Below are 18257 nucleotides of genomic sequence, written 5' to 3' on the forward strand. Positions count from 1 at the left end.
CCCATCAGCCCCTGCGGCCGATGCTCAGTGCTTGCTTGTGCCTCTGGCCGGCTCCCAGGTGAACGGGGTTCAGTCCAGGCTCCCCCCAACCCCGGGGTCCTCCCAGCACACAGACCCCTTTTCTGGGGTGGGGCGTCCTTTGGTCTCCACTGCCTGGCAGGTGCCTCTGGGTGGGGGTCTTACTGTCAGAGCCCCTTTATACATTTCAAAGCCTCCGCGGGAGCTCCCACTTGCCCCCCAGTCTGGAGCGGTGGGATGGAGAAGGTGGGCCTGGGTCCCCCTCTTGGTGTGACTGTCTATGGTGTGCCTTGCCTTCCGGGTTGTCTCAGTCGATACTGTGTTTCAATAAATGCTGCTGCCTTGCAAAGCTGTCTCCACCCCCTTCCTGCCCCCAGTGGTTCCGCCTCTTCCTGCCCCCTCCCACAGCCCGATGGCACCTGATCTTCCTCCATCCACATGGCCTCGGCACCCCCACGAACTCTTTCTCTCCATCCTGACACCCCCGGCACTCCCAGCATCCAGAACCTTCCCAACTCACTGCTCTCGCCCCCTCCCACCCGGCTCAAGTCATGACCTAACACCTCCTCTCCCTACCCCCTTTTTGGTCCTGTGAAGCCCCTCTGCCTCCAGGCTGGTCCTCCCACACGGGGACGCCGGGCCGAGGCTGCTCGGGTCACTCTCCACCAGCGCTTAGCTGGTTAAGGCCCCCGTGTCCCAAAGAAGCCTCACTTCGGGTCCAGGGGATTGCAACCTGGCCTTCCTCTGAGCACTCCTGGCTACCGCACTGCCTGGGGTTTGCAGAGCCACCCCGCAGGCCTGGCCCAGCACGCCCCTGCACCCGCCATCTCCCCCTTCCTCCCAGCCTCTGGCCCTTGAGGGCGAGGTCTGCGTAGGCGGCTTTGCATCTCACATAAGCAGCTCCCCAGGAGCAGCAAGGTTCACTCTTAGGGGCTAACAGGCCAGGAGTTGACATGTGAGCCCCGATTCTGCCGAGACCGCAGGGTCTCTGTGATACCTTGGCCAACTATCTAGGGGGAGGTGTGGGGGGGTGGGGGGTGGGAGCCCTTTCCAGCCCTGTCCAGCTCCCCTGGGATCCTGGGATGCTGAAGCCAAGTGTACATTTGGGGCAAACAAGTCCGGGTGACCATGGACGTGAGCCAAGAGGAACTGGCCCCAAAAGAAGACAACACTGGGCACTGAAGGGTCTCAGAGGCGTTAAGCAGCTGTTTAATACGTTTGCACACTTGGTGTGCCAAGAGCAGGCAGCCGGCTGAGCCTGCCAGAGGTGCCACAGGCTCCTGAGGATGTAAATACCACCACCCCCACCGCCCCCCCCTCCACACACACAGAGCCCTCCTTGCAACCAACGGCCCAAACCCAGAGCAAGCTCTTCTTGTTCAAAGGATCCTAGGGGCGGGGGGCAGGCGGGGCAGATCCTCTCCTGATTTATGAGCTCTTCCCCATGGAAGATCAAGGGCACAGTCCACGAGTGACTAAGGACGGGTTAGCAAGACAGCTCAAGGGAGCGTCGAGTGACCTGAACTTAAGAGTTCTGGGAAAGCAGAGGAGCAAGAGCCCATGGGAGCCCAGGGGCGTGGTTCCAGAGCCTTCCTTTGAAGCCCCACAAACTGAGCCAACGCCTCCACAGCAGACGTTCTGTCTGGGTTCAATTCTTGTCTGTGTGGTTCCTCCAGAACCTTACCAAGCTGACAAAGCATGAAGTCTAGGTGACAGTCTGCAGAAGAGGTGGAGAGGGAGGGGGCGTTGGGCGCAGCCTGGGATGCCCGCGTGCAGGCTGGGAGTGCCTGCTCCCTCTCCAATCCAGCTTCTGGTTCATGGTACCCTAAGAGCCAGCAATGGTGGCTCACGTGCTCGGGTCCCTGCACCCACGTGGGAGACCCGGATGGAGTTCCAGACTCCTGATTTCAGCCTGGCTCAGCTCCAGCGGTGGAAGGCATTTGGGGAGTGAATCAGCAGAGGCGATCTTTCTGTGTCTGGCTCCCTCTCCCGCCTTCCATTCAAATGAGTGAAGATAGATACATTGTTTCAAGGCAGACAAGCAGCTTGGGTTCCTGTGGACTCCAGCATCTCTTCCTTTCCCTGGAGGCCACTGACCCTCCTCTGTGCCAGTCTGCAGACTAGCTGTGCGCCCTCAGTAACCTCCTGTGCCCCTCAAGTGCCCAAAAACAGCCCTGTCCCTTCTCAGAGCTACTCTGGTGGCCCCATTTAACCTAACATCATCCCTGCTCCAACTTGGTGGTCTCCCGACCATGGTGGCCAGGGTGCCCAGGAGGCAGGAGATGAGGGGAGCCCTTGCTATACTCCTCAGAGGGTCTTCGTTCTGCTGGGCTGAGGTCTTGCGCTGGGGGCTCAGCGAACGATACCCAACATGTGGCGCTCTGACAGGCTGAGCTCCAGAACACCGTGCAAGAAATCGAGTTCTTCCCATGCAAGAAACAGAAGAAAGGGTCCATCAGAAACCCCTCCCTCCGTCTCTTCCCGGGGCTCAGAAATCGGCCAGAGACACCCATCACCAATCCGCTGCCTCAGTCCACCCTGCAGCCAGAGGGCCGAGTTTTCTTTCTGGGCCTGCACACGAGAGCGCTGTCTGAACAGCGCCATCTTGAGGTTGAGACAGAATCCCTATAGGAATGTCCCTCATGTGGAAGCAAGAGCCAGCCCAAGGTGGCCTTGCCACTAACCATGCATCCAAAGGTGTTCACCGAGTTGAGGTTGAGCCGGAATTGGCTCTACAAAGTTCTTACCACCATTGTCTTCTCCAGTCTGGAACCCTGCTGGCCAGTATTGTCTAGGGGGGTGTCTGTTAGGGGACTCCCAGGTCTGGGGCAGGAAGTAACCACCACCTACACATAACCCCCTCCCCAGACTTCCTGAAGCCCATTTGGCCACCGTAAGAATTCCCTAGAGAGCACGGCATCACTAACCAATCAAAGGACAGTCACCAGCACCACTGACCAACCAGGAACTTGGACATGAGCTGATCAGGCACCTCTCAGCCAACCCCCCCCTCCCCCCGCCAACCATTTCAATCCAAAAGAAACTTCCTCATCCCCTAACACCTCCCTGGGGAGCCTGGGAATGAAGCAATAAATGTCTACTTTCTCCCACCACCCCATGTCAGAGATTGGCTTTCTACGCATCTGGTGAGCATGCCCAGGTTTGGTGGTTTCTACAGCAACGCTTCCAATTAGTTTGGGTGGGTGGGTGGGGTTGTTAGGCAACAAAATCTGTCTGTGGTCCTTGGAGAGCAGGGGCCACGAGGAGAGGCAGCCACCTGTGCTTCCAGAAGCTTCTTTATGCCACCTTCCATCCATTCTCAGTAGCAGGCAGAGCTGTTCCTGATGAGCCCTGAGGGAGGGTGATGCAGAGTTGGTCCCTAGGCTGGAACTTGCCATCTGGACTAGTGATGTGACATCAACAGCGTTGCTTCTTTTAGCCGTAATTTCTTTTTCTTTTTTTTTTCTTTTTCTTTCTTTTTTTTTTTTTTTTTTTTTTTTTTGACAGGCAGAGTTAGATAGTGAGAGGGAGAGACAGAGAGAAAGGTCTTCCTTCCATTGGTTCACCCCCAAAATGGCCGCTACAGCCGGAGCGCTGCGCCGATCTGAAGCCAGGAGCCAGGTGCTTCCTCCTGGTCTCCCATGCGGGTGCAGGGCCCAAGCACTTGGGCCATCCTCCACTGCCCTCCCAGGCCAGAGCGGAGAGCTGAACTGAAAGAGGAGCAGCCGGGACAGAACCAGCACCCCAATCGGGACTAGATCCCAGTGTGCCGGCACCGCAGGTGGAGGATTAGCCTAGTGAGCTGCAGTGCCGGTAGCCGTAATTTCTTTATCGGAGAAGAACTGAACGAAACACACCGGACATCGGGCAGGTGCCTCACGAACACAGACTCCCTCTCCTCCCTCCGCTCATCGCCCCCACGCCACCCCGGGGTGTGTGTGGCCCAGCTGGGGCTCTGACCCCTCAGCAGAGGCCAACAGACAAAGCAGAGGGGCTCATAACCAATCCGGTGGGCATCACAGTGAAGTCACCTCCCCAGCCAGACTATCTCGTCCTTCTCTGCCCACGTACACCAGTGCTCCCCATGCTGCCGTGTGTAGCAGAATCACCTGGGAGCTTCTAAACAGGAGATGCAGCGCTCCCGGCTGGAATCCAGGATCTGCTTGTTTCACAGGACCCTGCAGGACCCTGAGCCGGCGCAGGGCGGGGTGGGGGGGGTGGTCTATGGACAATACCATCCGGGACTGAGGGGCTTAGGGAAACAACCAAAGGGGCTGGCGTCATGATACAATGAGTTAAAACGCCTGTGATACCGCAGCATCCCATATGAGCAAGGGTTTGAAACCGTCTGTTCTGTTTCCCATCCAGCTCCCTGGTACTGTGCCTGGGAAGACAGCAGAGGGTGGCTCAAGTACTTAGGCTCCTACCACCCACGTGGGAGACCCAGAAGCTGGAGTCAGGAGTTAGAGCAGAAAACTGAACCCAGGAGGCTGGTGCTGTGGCGTAGCAGGTAAAGCTGCCACCTGCAGTGCCGGCATCCTCTATGGGTGCCGGTTCGAGTCCCGGCTGCTCCATTTCCTATCCAGCTCTCTGTTATAGCCTGGGAAAGCAGTAGAAGATGGCCCAAGTCCTTGGGCCCCTGCATCTGCATGAAAGACCCAGAGGAAGCTCCTGGCTCCTGGCTTCAGATTGGCACAGCCCTGGCCGTTGCTGCCATTTGGGGAGTGAGCCAGCGGATGGAAGACCTCTCTCTCTCTCTCTCTCTCTCTCTCTCTCTCTCTCTGCCTCTGTGGAACTCTCTGCCATTCAAATAAATAAATAAATCTTTAATTAAAGAAAGAAGACAGTGACGGAAGCCAGCATTAACTTGGTGACCAGGAGAAAGCTTTTTGCTATCAGCATTTAATGAAGCTCTTCAAAGCAAAGCAGGAACCAGGCAGGAATTAGACAAACACAATAGCCTTCCAGACAGCCACGCCAGGTAACCTCAACCCTTCAGCCCTGGCGTAGGAGCCCTTGGCGGCTCCGGGAACAGAGAAGCTCTCAGAGCAAGTGCGGGGCCTCCCGGGGCCCCAGGCCCACCCACCCTCCCCATTGCCCTCTCAGCTGCAGCCCCTCCCACCTGAGAACAAAGCCTACACTGGCGAGACCCTCCCCTAAGCTCCCCAGCAGACCCAGACTCCCACTGGAAGGATAAATCACAAGAAGATGGAAACGGAACAGCCAGTGCTGTGCTCCCTGTAAGGAGAAGTTATTGACCCTGGAGTCTGTGAGACAGAAAGACATCCCCTCCCACCCGTGGGGGCTCCCATCAAGCCCACTCTGTCTGGAGCCCCACCCCTTCTTATGTGAACCGCACAGACTTGGCACCGGAGCAGGCCCCCACGACAGAGGGGGAGCACAGGGCACCACTGCTGAGGGCCAACCCCCTGAGGCCACGCGTGACCGTGGACGTGAGGTCCCCGCAGACCACGCCACCCTGTGAACGGCTCACACCTGCGGACAGAGACAGCGGGTTAGCCTGCTCTACCGTTCCAGACACAGTGTGGCCCAGCATCTCTTACAATCAACGCTTGCTTCATTCTCTTGGTCTCCCAGGGGCCAGCAACATGAGTATTTTAAAGACCACAGGCTTGGGGCCGGTGTTGTGGCGCTGTAGGTTAAGCTGTCTCAGGTGATCCTGCCATCACACCAGTTCGAGTCCCGGCTGCTCCACTTCTGATCCAACTCCCCCTGCTAATGCACCTTGGAAGGCAGTGGAAGATGGCCCAAGTTCTTAGGCCCTTGCAGCCCACATGGGAGACCCGGACGGAGTTCCTGGCTCCTGGCTCTGGCCAGGCCCAGCCCTGGCTGTTGTGGCCATTTGGGGGAGTGAACTAGTGGATGCAAGATATATCCCTGTCTCTCCATGTCTTTCTGATGTATGCCTTTCAAATAAATAAAATAATTTTCAAAAAAAAAATCTACAGGCTAACCTAAACCCACGGCCATCTGATTCTGGATGAGTAAATTGGACACCTAACTACCTGGACCAGGCTGATGGTCTGTACACCTCTGAGCAAAGACTGATGGATCATTCTAGAAAAATCATCTAGAACTTTGGCTGCCAGAACAATCAGAGGAGCCAACACCCAGCCTGGGGGCCATGAATACAACGGATGACTCAAGAGAAAGTGCCTGCAGGGGGCGCTAGTGAGCATAGCATAAATGGAGCATTTCTTCGAATACATGGGGCCCCCTGAGGTGTGTTCTGTGTGCCACTGAGAGGTGTGCTCTGTGTTTGCAGCACCCTTGAGGAGGCCAGAATTTGCCACATTCATTAATGTAAGCTCCATGGAGGTTCCAGATGGATCTGTGTAGGAGCCAAACAGTTTGGGCCACCCATTTGTCCAGATCCCTGAGACTCCAGCTCTGGAGTCCCTCCCTCAGCGCCTCCCCGGAAGACAAGTCCTCGGTCCCCAGCTAATGGAAACTGACACTGAGAATGTGACCCCCATAGACAGCCATGCCACCAAGACCCAACTCACAGATGTTGACGGGGCCCAGGCCTTCGCACAACCTGCAGAGAAGAGGAGATGGTGGGGGGGGGGGGCGTCAGAGCGAGTCCCTGTGCACCAGGACAAGGGAGCAGGGGCAGGGGCCGGGCACGGGCTGCACGCAGTGTCCCGATGCTTAGCACTGTCCATGGATCCCAAAGGGACAGCGGTAGGTCAGGTGGCAGAGTCCAAAAGGCCACTCTGCCCTGCTTGTTTTCAGCCATGGAAACCTGGCAAACTTGAAGGTCATCCTGGCTGAGCAGCGTCGCACACCCATTCTCATGAGACGGGATGAGACTTGAGACACTGGCTACGTGATGCTCTCTGTGTTATGCCTGGGGATGTTCAGGGGAGAGATGTCCTAGGGCTGAGAAGCGGAGGAAGCTGGGACTTGCACCCAGGCAGGCGGGGCAGGCTTGCAACCTGGGCTCTTGGCCTCCCCAGCCCAGCCCAGCCCGGCCCCTCGAAGGGGACCCAGCTGGAGGCTCTGACAGTGCAGCCACCTGGAGCCAAGGGTGTGCGCACCCTCCCTGGCATGAATCCACACTGCCCCGCCCCACACTGAGGTCCCGTGCATTCACCTCTTGGCTCAAGCTGGAAGGAGTACTTCAAATATCTTCCCCTTCCCACCCTCTCAGCTCTTCTGCTCCTCCTGAGATGCCTCCAGACAGGAGCCTGCACCTGCACCTGCCCCTGGCTTCCCCTGCAAGTTGCTGCTTCTTTTCCTTGGTCCCAAGCACCAGGCCCCAGGTCAGTAGGATCCCGTCCCTGTGCATCCCAAGCCAAGTGGCTCTGAGCGGATTTTCTCAATGATCCCAGCTTCTAGTCCCCAATGACCACAGAAATGTCCTTTCCGCCAACAGGGGAATGCAGCAGCCTCAGAAAGCACCGTGGGTATGGCCTGTGGGCAGAGCGTAGAGGGAAAGAAGGCCAAGTGCCCACCCGGAGACCAGGGCCAAGTTAGCTTAGCCACCAACCCCTGCGGCCCTGGGCAAACTCCTTTTCTCCAAACCTGTTTGTAAAATGGGGAGATGGAGCAAGACACGGTCTCTAGGGACTTGGTAGGCCTGAATGGTATCCAACTGGAGGGTGAGTCCACTCTCCATGGGTGGGGAGCTGAGAGCCCCCCTCCCACCTGCCGTGCCTCTGTCCTCACCTCTGCTCCTCGCCCTCCAGCAGGCGGCGGTAGGTGGCGATCTCGATGTCCAGGCCCAGCTTGGAGTTCATCACCTCCTGGTACTCCTTGAGCAGGCACGCCATGTCCTGCTTGGCCTTCTGCAGGGCCTCCTCCAGCCCCGCCAGCTTGCAGCGGGCGTCGCTCAGGGCCGCCTCGCCCTGCTGCTCAGACTGCGTCACGGCTGCCTCCAGCTTGGTGTTCTGTGAGGAAGGTGTCAAGGGAAGAGGTTTGAGAAGAATGCGGCTGCAGGGGACGGGGGGAGCCCAATAGGACATTGCTCAAAATGGGCAGCATTTGAATCTGAGTCTTTTTAAAGACATACCCCAGGGCCGGCGCTGTGGCACAGAGGGTTAAGCTGCCAGCTGCAATGCCGGCATCCCATGTGGGCACTGGTTCAAGTCCCAGATGCTCCACTTCCAGTCCAGTTCCCTACTGATGCACCTGAGAGAAGTAGAAGAAGACAGCCCATGTGTTTGGGCCCCTGAACTCATGTGGGAGACCCAGAAGGAGTTCCAGGCTCATGGCTTCAGACTGGTACAGCTTTGGCCATTTGGGGAGTGAACCAGCAGGTGGAAGATCTCGATCTCTCTCTCCCACCATCTCTCTCTCTCTTTCTCTCTCTCTCTCTCTCTAACTCTGCCTTTCAAATACATCAATTAATCTTTAAATAGAAATACACCAAAGGAAAATAGACTAGGCAGGAAAACCATCAGTCCTTTTTCCTTGATTTTTGTCCCACCAACCAACTCGCTGGAGGGAGGAAACGTTTGCACTGAGGTATCGCGGATGATAACCTCGCTATGACTGTGTGCGCACACGGTCACTGGAGCACAAGGCACCTGCACGGATGCTACTGCCTTGTTGGGCCTTCAGAGTGACCCTGCGGCTCCTTGGGGCAGGCACGATTGTTTCCGTTATGCAGATGAGGAATCTGGGGCACAGGGAGGCTGCCACTGCCCTAGGCTAACCTTGGTCTTCAGAAGCCACTCTAAAGCTCTTAATCTTCCGCACAACACCCAGAGTGCTAACCACGCCCCGCTCTGGCCCCGCTGGGCAGAACACATCCAGATGTAAAAGAAATTACAATGTAATCAGAGGGAGGATTTCAAATCTTCTCCAATGTCACTTCTTACAAAGTAAACAAACAGAGCCAGCGCATGGCTCACTTGGTTAATCCTCCGCCTGCGGCACTGGCATCCCATATGGGCGCCGGGTTCTAGTCCCAGTTGCTCCTCTTCCAGCCCAGCTCTCTGCTGTCGCCCGGGAGTGCAGTGGAGGATGGCCCAAGTGCTTGGGTCCCTGCACCCGCATGGAAGACCAGGAAGAAGTACATGGCTCCTGGCTTCAGATCGGTGTAGTTCCAGCCTTAGCGGCCATTTGGGGGGTGAACCAACGGAAAGAAGACCTTTCTCTCTCTCTCTCTCTCTCTCTCTCTCTCTGTCTCTAACTCTGTCAAATAAAAAAAATTAAAATTAAAAAAAGTAAACAAATGTGGGGCTGGCGCTGGGGCTTAGTGGGTTGAACGACTGCTTCCAATGCTGGCATCTCATCTGGATGCTGGTTCGAGTCCCAGCTGCTCCACTTCCAATCCAGCTCCCTGCTAATATGCCTGGGAAGGCAGCAGAAGATGGCCCGAGTGCTTGGGGTCTTGCTATCTACTTGAGAGATCTGGATGGAGTTCCAGGCTCTTGGCTTCAGCCTGGCACAACCCCAACCCCAGCCATTGTATTCATTTGGGGAGATCTCTCTTCCTCTCTCTCTTTAACTCTGCCTTTCAAATAAATATTTTTTTAAAATGTGAACCACCATATTTCACCCTCTCTGCTATGAACCATAGCATGCTGTTTGTGATACATTTTGCACAGTGACTGAGAATAGTTGCCCAGAAAGGAGAGGGAAGAAATGGAGCCAGGCAGGGTGCAGAGACAGCATTGTGGCAGACCAGGATCGCAAATGAGTGGGGAGAGCATGCAGTTCATTTTATATTTTCTTACTAAATGTGGGAAATTAAAATTAAGACCCTACTTAGTGTGTAGACAACAAATAAAGGGCTAAAGAAGGGCTAAAGACCTGAATATGAGAAACAAAACTGTAAAATTAATAGAGGACCAAACAAATGTAGGAAAATATCTTTATTGTCTTGAAACTTCCTAAGTATAAACTAGGAAGCACAGGACTGTCAGGTTTGGCAACATTCAGGTTAAAGGTCTGGATCAGTACAGAGCACTGAGCAAAGCCAACAGATAAGAGTGAGAAAAGAGTGACAGCAACAAGTGTAACTGCACGAGGCGACAATTGGGACTGAATGGACAGGAAAATGCTGCCCATAATCATGAAAACAGATAGGACTCACAACAGAGAAATGGGCAGGTGGTAGGAACAGGCAGTTCTTTTTTTTTTTTTTTTTTTTTTTGGACAGGCAGAGTGGACAGTGAGAGAGAGAGAGAGAGAGAGAGAGAGAAAGGTCTTCCTTTTTCCATTGGTTCACCCCCCCAGTGGCTGCTGTGGCCGGAACACCATGCTGATCCGAAGCCAGGAGCCAGGTGCTTCCCTCTGGTCTCCCATGTAGGTACAAGGCCCAAGGACCTGGGCCATCCGCCACTGTACTCCCGGGCCACAGCAGAGAGCTGGACTGGAAGAGGAGCAACCGGGACAGAATCTGGCGCCCCAAATGGGACTAGAACCCGGGGTGCCAGCGCCACAGGTGGGGGATTAACCTATTGAGCTGCAGCACTGGCCAGAACAGGCAATTCTTAGAAGGGATAATACTCCTACAGGTGACTAGTGAGTCTATGAGGAGACATTCAATACCACCAAGCAACTGGATCAGTGAGAATTAAAACAGCACTTAGGTGCCAGCTGCACAGGAATTTGGAAGTCTGGTCATAGCAGGTACTGGGACAGGACAGTGAGGGTGTTTTCTGGCCTCCCAATGACAGTACAGCTCCCGGAGTTAGGCGGGAAACAGAAGTGGGGTGAGAAGCATCAGGGGGCCCCAGCGAGGTCCCAGTGCCCCCCCACCCGCACACACACACATGCACACACACACCTGCTGCTTGGCGTTCTCCACCTCGGTTGTCAGCCTCTGGATCAGGCGGTTCATTTCACTGAGCTCATCCTTGGTTCTGCGCAGGTTCTCACCCTGCTGGGTCACCGTGGCCTTCATCTCCTCACACTGCAGGAATGGGAGGCAGTGTTCAGAGGTTGGAGGGCCGACGGAGCCAGCCCACTGTCCTGTAGAGGCCGCACCTCGCGGCTCTGCCCCGCCTGGGTCTCAACAGCACCCCACGGGGAGCGCGTGGGTGCATTTCCCAGGGGAGCTCCAGGTTCACGGCGCTCCTCCGTGCCCAGCCCTCCAGGTTACCTTGGTTCGGTACCAGGACTCGGCCTCGGCCCTGCTGCGGCAGGCGATATCGTCATATTGAGCCTTTATCTCGGCCACGGCCGCATCCATGTTGAGCTCCCGGCTGTTGTCCATCTTCACCACCACCGAGGTGTCGGAGATGTGTGACTGGAGCAGGAAGATTTCCTGTAGGAGGCAAGACGCAGGCTCAGCTCTGCATCTCCTGCTCCAACCATGAAGGCCCCGAGAAGGAAATCAGACAACTCTGGGACCAGCAAGCCAGGGAAAGCAAAGGCGTGCAGCTCTACAAGGAAAAGTCTGGAACAGGACCATGGCCTGCAGGCAAGGAGTCAGAGGGGGACACTGCTAACCAACGCCAACATCAGCCAGGCAGTTCCGCATGTGTGGCTGCAAACTGGACCATTCCACTGAGCCGTCTGCTAAAAATCACCAACCAGACTGCAGCCAGAATCCTGGATCATCTGATCGGGTTTCCAGACTACTTGTGTTAATACGTTAGCTCTCCACTTCTGCCCTCGCTGTGTACACAGGGAGTGAACCGCAGCCTTTCAAATCCTCTAACGGGGGCCAGTGCTGTGGCATAGCAGGTAAAGGCTCCACCTGCAGTGCCAGCATTTCATATGGGTGCTAGTTCAAGTCCCAGCTGCTCCACTTCCGATCCAGCTCTCTGCTGTGGCCTGGGAAAGCAGTAGATGATGTCCCAAGTCCTTGGGCCCCTGCACCCATGTGAGAGTCTGGAAGAAGCTCCTGGTTCCTGGCTTCATATTGGCGCAGCTCCAGCCATTGCGGCCATTTGGGGGGTGAACCAATGGAAGGAAGACCTCTCTCTCTCTCTCTCTCTCTCTCTCTGCCTCTCCTTCTCTCTGTGTGTGTAACTCTGACTTTCAAATAAATAAATAAATCTTTTTAAAAAAATTATCTAAGGAAGGGCATCATCCACTTCTTTTTTTATTATTATTAGTATCATCAGTCTTTGACAGGTGCAGAGACAAACAGAGACTGCTCCCATCCTCTGGTTCACTCCCCCAAATGCCCACAGCCACCAGGGCTGGGCCAGGCCCAAATCAGGAGCCTTGGGAATTCAATCTAAGGTCCCCCCTCCCCCCTCCCCAGGGTGGCAGGAACCCAACGACTTGAGCCAGCATGGCTGCTGCATTCCAGTGTGCATCAGCAGGAAACCAGGGTCAAGAGCCAGAGCTGGGACTCACTCCCTACATGCAACACAGGCTTCCAGCTGCCAGCTTAACTGCTGAGCTGTGCACCTGCCACCAGCTACCTCTTCCATTTGGAAAGGATACTCGAACAAGAGACAACTCCCCTGTGGTCACAGGAGGTGAGCACGACTTTCCCTGGAGCCCAGGAAGAGGACCAGCCACACCCAGAACGTGCCTGCACCTCCTTCCTCTGCTTGCTCTCCCGGAAGTGGGGAGAGAGTTACCTCCTCATAGACGCTCCGCAGGAAGTTGATCTCTTCCTCCAGCACCTCCACATTGGCCTCCAAGTCCGCCTTTCGCAGATAGGCATCGTCCACGTCCTGGCAGAGACAGACAGGAGAGGAAGGGAGGGGGCCTGGCCCTGCGCTGAGCATCTGCCCGCTGCCTGCGGCCGTCTCCACAGCCTCCGCCCTGCGTGTCACTGCTTGTCCAGTCCGCACGTCCACGGCTAAACCCGTGCTAAGGTTTGCAGAGGATCTGCATCCCAAACTTATAACAGAGTTTAAGCCACACAGCTGTAAGCTCACGGGACTAAGAGGGTGGAAATTAATCTACTATGGCTATTAGGGTGAATCCCCTGTGACTGAATCCCAGTGCCTTCCTAAGGGGAGAGAGACCACAGATAGACAGACAGACACATGCACCCCCTACCTCTTGTCATGTGATGCTTGGCTCTGCCACGCCAGCAAGGAAACCCAAGCTGTGAACCTCCAGAGCCGTGAGCCGTAAGTAAACCTCTTTTCTCTATGATGTGGGATGCCTCGGGTATTTTGTTTTAGTACCAAAAAGCTGACGGACATTCCTGGACTTCTCATCTTTGCCCTCAGGGTGCCCTCCAGCCCTGCACGCAGGAGCAGGGCGGTTTGCTCTGTGCCTCTGTGGCTACTCCCATGCCATGAACATCAGTGGGACCACCAGGCAGTGGGGGTGGGAGGAGAATGGCCGGGGCCGGGGAGGCGGTGATATCCACATGAGGGCCAAACATTTAAAAGTGGGCATTTCTGCCCACTGGGGGGGTTACAAAGGCCAGGCAGCGTCTTTGATGAGGGTTTTTTTCCAAGAAGCCTCCGTCAGCCCATTCTGGCTACCCCAACCAAGCCAACCCCCTTCACCCAGCAGGGCACCCGAGCCTCATGGACCGGCCCTCGAGAGCACACCCAGTGCCGGCGGCTGCCTATGCCCCATGGAGGAGGAGGGGTCGCTCACCTTCTTCAGCGTCACAAACTCGTTCTCCGCTGTGGCCCTGTAGGTCAGTTCATCTTCAAACCTGAGGGGACAGACACGGGCGGCTCGGCCACAGACTGGCTAGCCTGAGCCCCTGCTTGGCAGAGCTCCCCGGGGGTTTTCCTGTGCTCTCCATGTGCCTTTTGCAGAGGAGATGTGGCCAATCAGAAGGACCCAGGACCTGGGTATCTGTCCCACTGGGCTGGGAGTTACCGTGACGCCCCTCTCTGGCGCTTGGGTGGGGTCACCTGGGGAGCGCTGAGGTGAGCAGTGAGCACAGCCAGCCCTCCGTGTCCGTGGGTTCCACACCCACGGGTCCCCCGGAACTGAACATATGAATCCACAGAGTCAATCAACCACGGGTGGCAAATGTGCCTGTACTGAGCATGCGCAGACTTGTTTGCAGCTCGTATTCACGGGACGATGCAATATAATAACCACTCATATTGCACTGGCCTTTGTGGGCAATCTAGACAGTCAGACGCCCTTAGCTTCCCTGCAAATACACTGCCGTCTTAGATCAGCGACCTGAGCATCTGCTATCCGCGGGAGTCCCTAGACCCCACCCCGCTGGACTCATGGGATGGAGCAAAAACCGACAGGTGTCCTAAGGAACCCTTCAGCTCCCCAAATGCGCAGAACACAAAAGCTCCAAGGAGACGGCCCCTCTCGCAACATCCAGAATTCCAGAAAGCAAGCCAGAGTTCAGAGGCAGCTCCCCAGCCCACCTCCCCCAACCTGGCTCCACTTCCCTGGCCTGAAGCAGCCCTGCCTCCCCTCCCCCCACAACAAGGAAAACCATGGTTCCCAGAGTTTTTACAACTGTTTAACCACAGGGCAGCTTGGGCCTGCAGTAAACTCAGGCTCTTTAATTAGCAGCCCCCACAGCCTGAGTGGGAGGCAGAAACTGAGGCTTGGGAGCTGAAGAGGGTGCCTGCCTTTGCTTCCCCCAGGGAAAGTGTCCGTCTGGAGGCGGGAACTGACCTCCCCCCATCAGAGCCAGGACCGGTCAATGTCAAAATCACACTGAGCTTTCTCTAAGGGGAGGAGAGACGATGCAAAGGATTTACCCTGGTGTTTGTGTCCTGGAGCCCTAAGGCAGGAGAGGCCTCGCCTATGGAAGGAGAGGTCTGTCTGCAGAATAAATAAACAATGAATCCCAGTTCATCGGATACTTTGTATGGTGTTGGCCAGGTCTTTGCTAAGATACCTCTTCCAGGGCTCTCTCTTTCCATGCATCCTACAGGGACCTGCTCTCCACCCTTCTTGGTCTCTCTCTCTCAGTCTCTGAGTCTGTGGTCCCTACGGGCGTCCCATCCCTCCCAGATGGGGAGCTCTTCTCTCTTGATCTTTTGCAGTTCCCCAGGGCGGAGCTGCAAGAGCTGGTTGCTGAGTCAAGACAGACGAGACAGAGCCACCTCCATCTCCAGGGCCCGAAGCCCTGAGCTACCCACTCACTTCTTCTTGTAGCCCTCCAGCGCCTCCTGCACGTGGTTGAGCTCCGAGGACAGCTGCCCGCTGTCGGCCTCGGCGTACTCCGCCTCCCGCCGCAGCGTCTGGAGGTAGCCCTCAAACAGCTGCTCCAGGCCGCCCTGGTAGTAGTCGCGGTTCTGCACGAACTGCAGCTTGGTCTCCAGCAACTTGTTCTGCTGCTCCAGGAAGCGCACCTGCCGTCCCAGACGGAGGAAGGAGGTTCAGGGGAAACCCAGGGGTGTGTGATCCCCAAGAGCTCTCACTGCCCCCCTTGGAGGTGGTCTCTGCCCTTTTCCCCCAGGGACCCGAATTGTGCGCAAAGTTGCCAAATGCAGATTGCAAGCCTCCCCCAAATAACCACTCCCCTCCAGCCCTCCTAGCACCCAGAAAGAGCCCACAACTCCCAGGCATCTGTTTATTCTGCCCAGAATGAAATAATCTTTGATCCTGCAGAAACAGGGCAAATAGCATCGGCCAAGGTGCCTGTGCCTCAACCCCTGGGGCCTGCAGTGACTGTGTCCCATCACGTAGCAAGGGGGATCTTGCATAAGGAGTCAAGGTCACAGTGCAAAGACTGGTGGTCGTCGTGGGTCACACCCGGTCCTGAGATTGTCACATGGGCCCTTCAAAGTAGAAGAGGAAGGCAAGAGAGAGAGAGAGAGAGGGTTGGAGAGGGAGGCGGGGAGAGAGAGAGAAAGAGAGGGAGGGAGGGAGGAGAGAGAGAGAGAGAGAGAGAGAGAGAGAGAGAGAGAGAGAGAGAGATGCTCCAAAGAAAGAGGCAGAGGAATTCCTGGCTTTGAACATGCGGGAAGCAGGATCCCTGGGCCACTTCTAGAAGCTGGGGACACCTGCGCAGCCAGCCAGCCAGCAGAGGGGAGGGAGCACAGCCTACAACCTTGTGGGACTCCCTTCTGCCCAAAGCCTGAGCAACCCTGGAAGCAGCTTCTGCCCCAGGGCCTCCAGGAACATTGCAGCCCTGCTGACCCTGTGAAGTCTAAAAATGTACCCACCGTTGGTGTCTTGCACCCTGATCCCGGAGCAGTGCCGTTAGGCGGGGAGACCCCAAAGCCGGAATTGGGAGACCCCTCGCTTTCTCATTCCACCACCAACCAAGGCCACTTTGCCTCGCTTCCTCTGAGCTGCAGCAGGAGCAGGTGCCCGGGGCTCCCTCAGGGCCACAGGGATGCTTCATTCAGCCTGCACCCTGTCCTGCACACATCTGCTTCGTTGCTGGGATTTCAGGCCAGAATCTGGATCTCTCTCTGACCCTCAGGACGACCTGGGAGCTCTGGCAATGCCAGGCCTGTGGCTGCAGGCGAGCTGCTGCCCCAGTCCCTCCAGGGAGGCAGCTCTGTTGTTTGGATTCGTTCACAGGGCTCCCAGGACTCCCATCAAAGCTTGCAGTCTGCAGCTATAAAGTGGGTGATTCCCCTCGAGCCCTGAGCCCCAAAAGTACAAGCCGGCTGCAGAGAACAGAACAAAACAAAACCTCTCAACTGCCCGTGCTGGTAGGAAGAGGAGACCGACCCTGATCACCCACGCAGTGTCTGCCTTGAGCACGCACACTCAGGCCAGGCCGCCAGCAGCCCTGTGCCTGCTGCTCTGCAGGATTCAATTCACCACGTGCACTTTGCAGCCTGGAGCCCATTCTGAGGGAAAGATGCTGGAGGCGGGCAGGTGGCGGGGGGGGGGGGGGGGGGAGCCACAGGTGAGCGTGCGAGTCTCTCAGCGGAAACAGCAGCGTCCAAGGCCACACACAATGATCCCTTGGAATCTGCAGGCCCAGGGCCCTCATTGGGATTTTGGGCCGAGCAAGAGAAGATGCCTCCTCCAGGCAGGTTCAGCCCCACCCCACCCCCAGCCGCTGTGGCCCACAGCCAACGACACGGCGTGGGAAGCACGGGCTGAACGGACGGCACCCCCTCCCCCACTCTCGGGGGTGTTCCTGAGCAGTGAGCACCTACAGAGCTCTGCATTGGCTTCTGGGTGCCCATGGAAGGGAAGAGCCGTGTGCACAGCCCAGGCTGGTTAGGAATGGGCTCTAGGGCCTTGGCTTGCCGACACGTCCATTTCTGAGAGCCGTCATGCAGCCCTGGAAAACGAACCCTCCCATCCTGGGACTTCGGGGCTGTCTTCCCCTGCAAAGACCATGAGCTCTCAGAGGGGGACACCGTTAGGTCAAAGGACCAGAGCTATGCCCCAGCAGGAGGATGTAGTAACGGCAGCATCAGCAAAGCGTGGTTCTACAGCCTCTGGGAGGACCCCACCCAAGCTACCAGCCACCTGCTGCACTCTTGTGGACAGGGGTGTGGCTTGGGCGGAAGTCCCGGGAATCCACAGTTTTCCCAAAACCTCCTCACCAAGCAGAAGGAGCAAAGGAGCCTCTGGCCTCTCCCTGGGGATGGCAGCCCCTCTGCCACGCAGAGCCACCCAGCCCCCTCCCGCTGGACAGCAAAGTTCTGGAAGACGGGTTCGTAGGCACACTGGGCACGGGCATCACCATCTGGCCACCTGCGATTCTCACAGCAACATTGGAAGACCGGGATCCAACTCAGCCATGTTCTCCTGGTCGGTAGCCCCTGCTAAGCCACAGCTCCAGACCCACCTTGTGGATGAAGGCGGCGAACTTGTTGTTGAGACACTTGATCTGCTCCTTCTCCTCGTGCTTCACGCACTGCGCGTTGGGGTCGATCTCCAGGTTGAGGGGCGTCAGGAGGCTCTCGTTGACCGACACGGTGGTGATGCAGGGGGCGCTGGGCCCGCAAAGACCCCCTGCTCGGTAGCCAAAGCTGCCCCCGCCACCGAGGGGCCGTCTGCAGCCCACTGCGATCCGGGGCAACCCCGCAGCACACAGGCTCCGGCTGCCAAAACCCCCAAGGCACCTGTAGGCCGGTCCCCTGGGGCTGCCCCAGCGGAAGCCCACAGTGGTGAGGCAGCCATGAGCCCCAGGCTTGGGCACCACTGCCGAGCAGGAGCTGAAGTTCCTGGCCCCACAGAAGGAGCGGCTGGCCATGTCTCTGCTGTACCAGGAGGTCCCAGGGCAGGTGGAGGGGACAGGAGGGTGACCAGTGTCATGCAGGGACCTATGGAGTGCACCTGCCTTTTATTGCAAAGGACAGGCCCCCCCACACACACAACATGAAAGGCGGGAGGGAGTCATTAATACCGGTTACGAGCGTGGGGATCCCCCGCTAGGCAGACCGAGAGGGAACTGAAACTCGGCCTTGTTCATGGGCAAGGTCAAGTGGACC

The 18257-nt window shown here is 56.8% G+C and overlaps 1 protein-coding gene across 1 annotated transcript; it reads right to left on the reverse strand.

Annotated features, from left to right (window-relative positions):
* Positions 1-5362: 5362 nt before the first annotated feature.
* Positions 5363-18019, reverse strand: LOC133768073 (keratin, type II cuticular Hb5-like). The gene is made up of 9 exons (XM_062202484.1): positions 17612-18019; positions 14992-15200; positions 13516-13576; positions 12534-12629; positions 11096-11260; positions 10781-10906; positions 7711-7931; positions 6546-6577; positions 5363-5514 (listed from the first exon to the last, which is right to left on the reverse strand). The coding sequence occupies exons 1-9, from the start codon at positions 18017-18019 to the stop codon at positions 5363-5365; spliced, it is 1470 nt and encodes a 489-aa protein (XP_062058468.1).
* Between the last annotated feature and the right edge of the window lie 238 nt (positions 18020-18257).

Source organism: Lepus europaeus, chromosome 10 (assembly GCF_033115175.1).
Source record: "Lepus europaeus isolate LE1 chromosome 10, mLepTim1.pri, whole genome shotgun sequence".
Taxonomy (NCBI): Eukaryota; Metazoa; Chordata; class Mammalia; order Lagomorpha; family Leporidae; genus Lepus; species Lepus europaeus.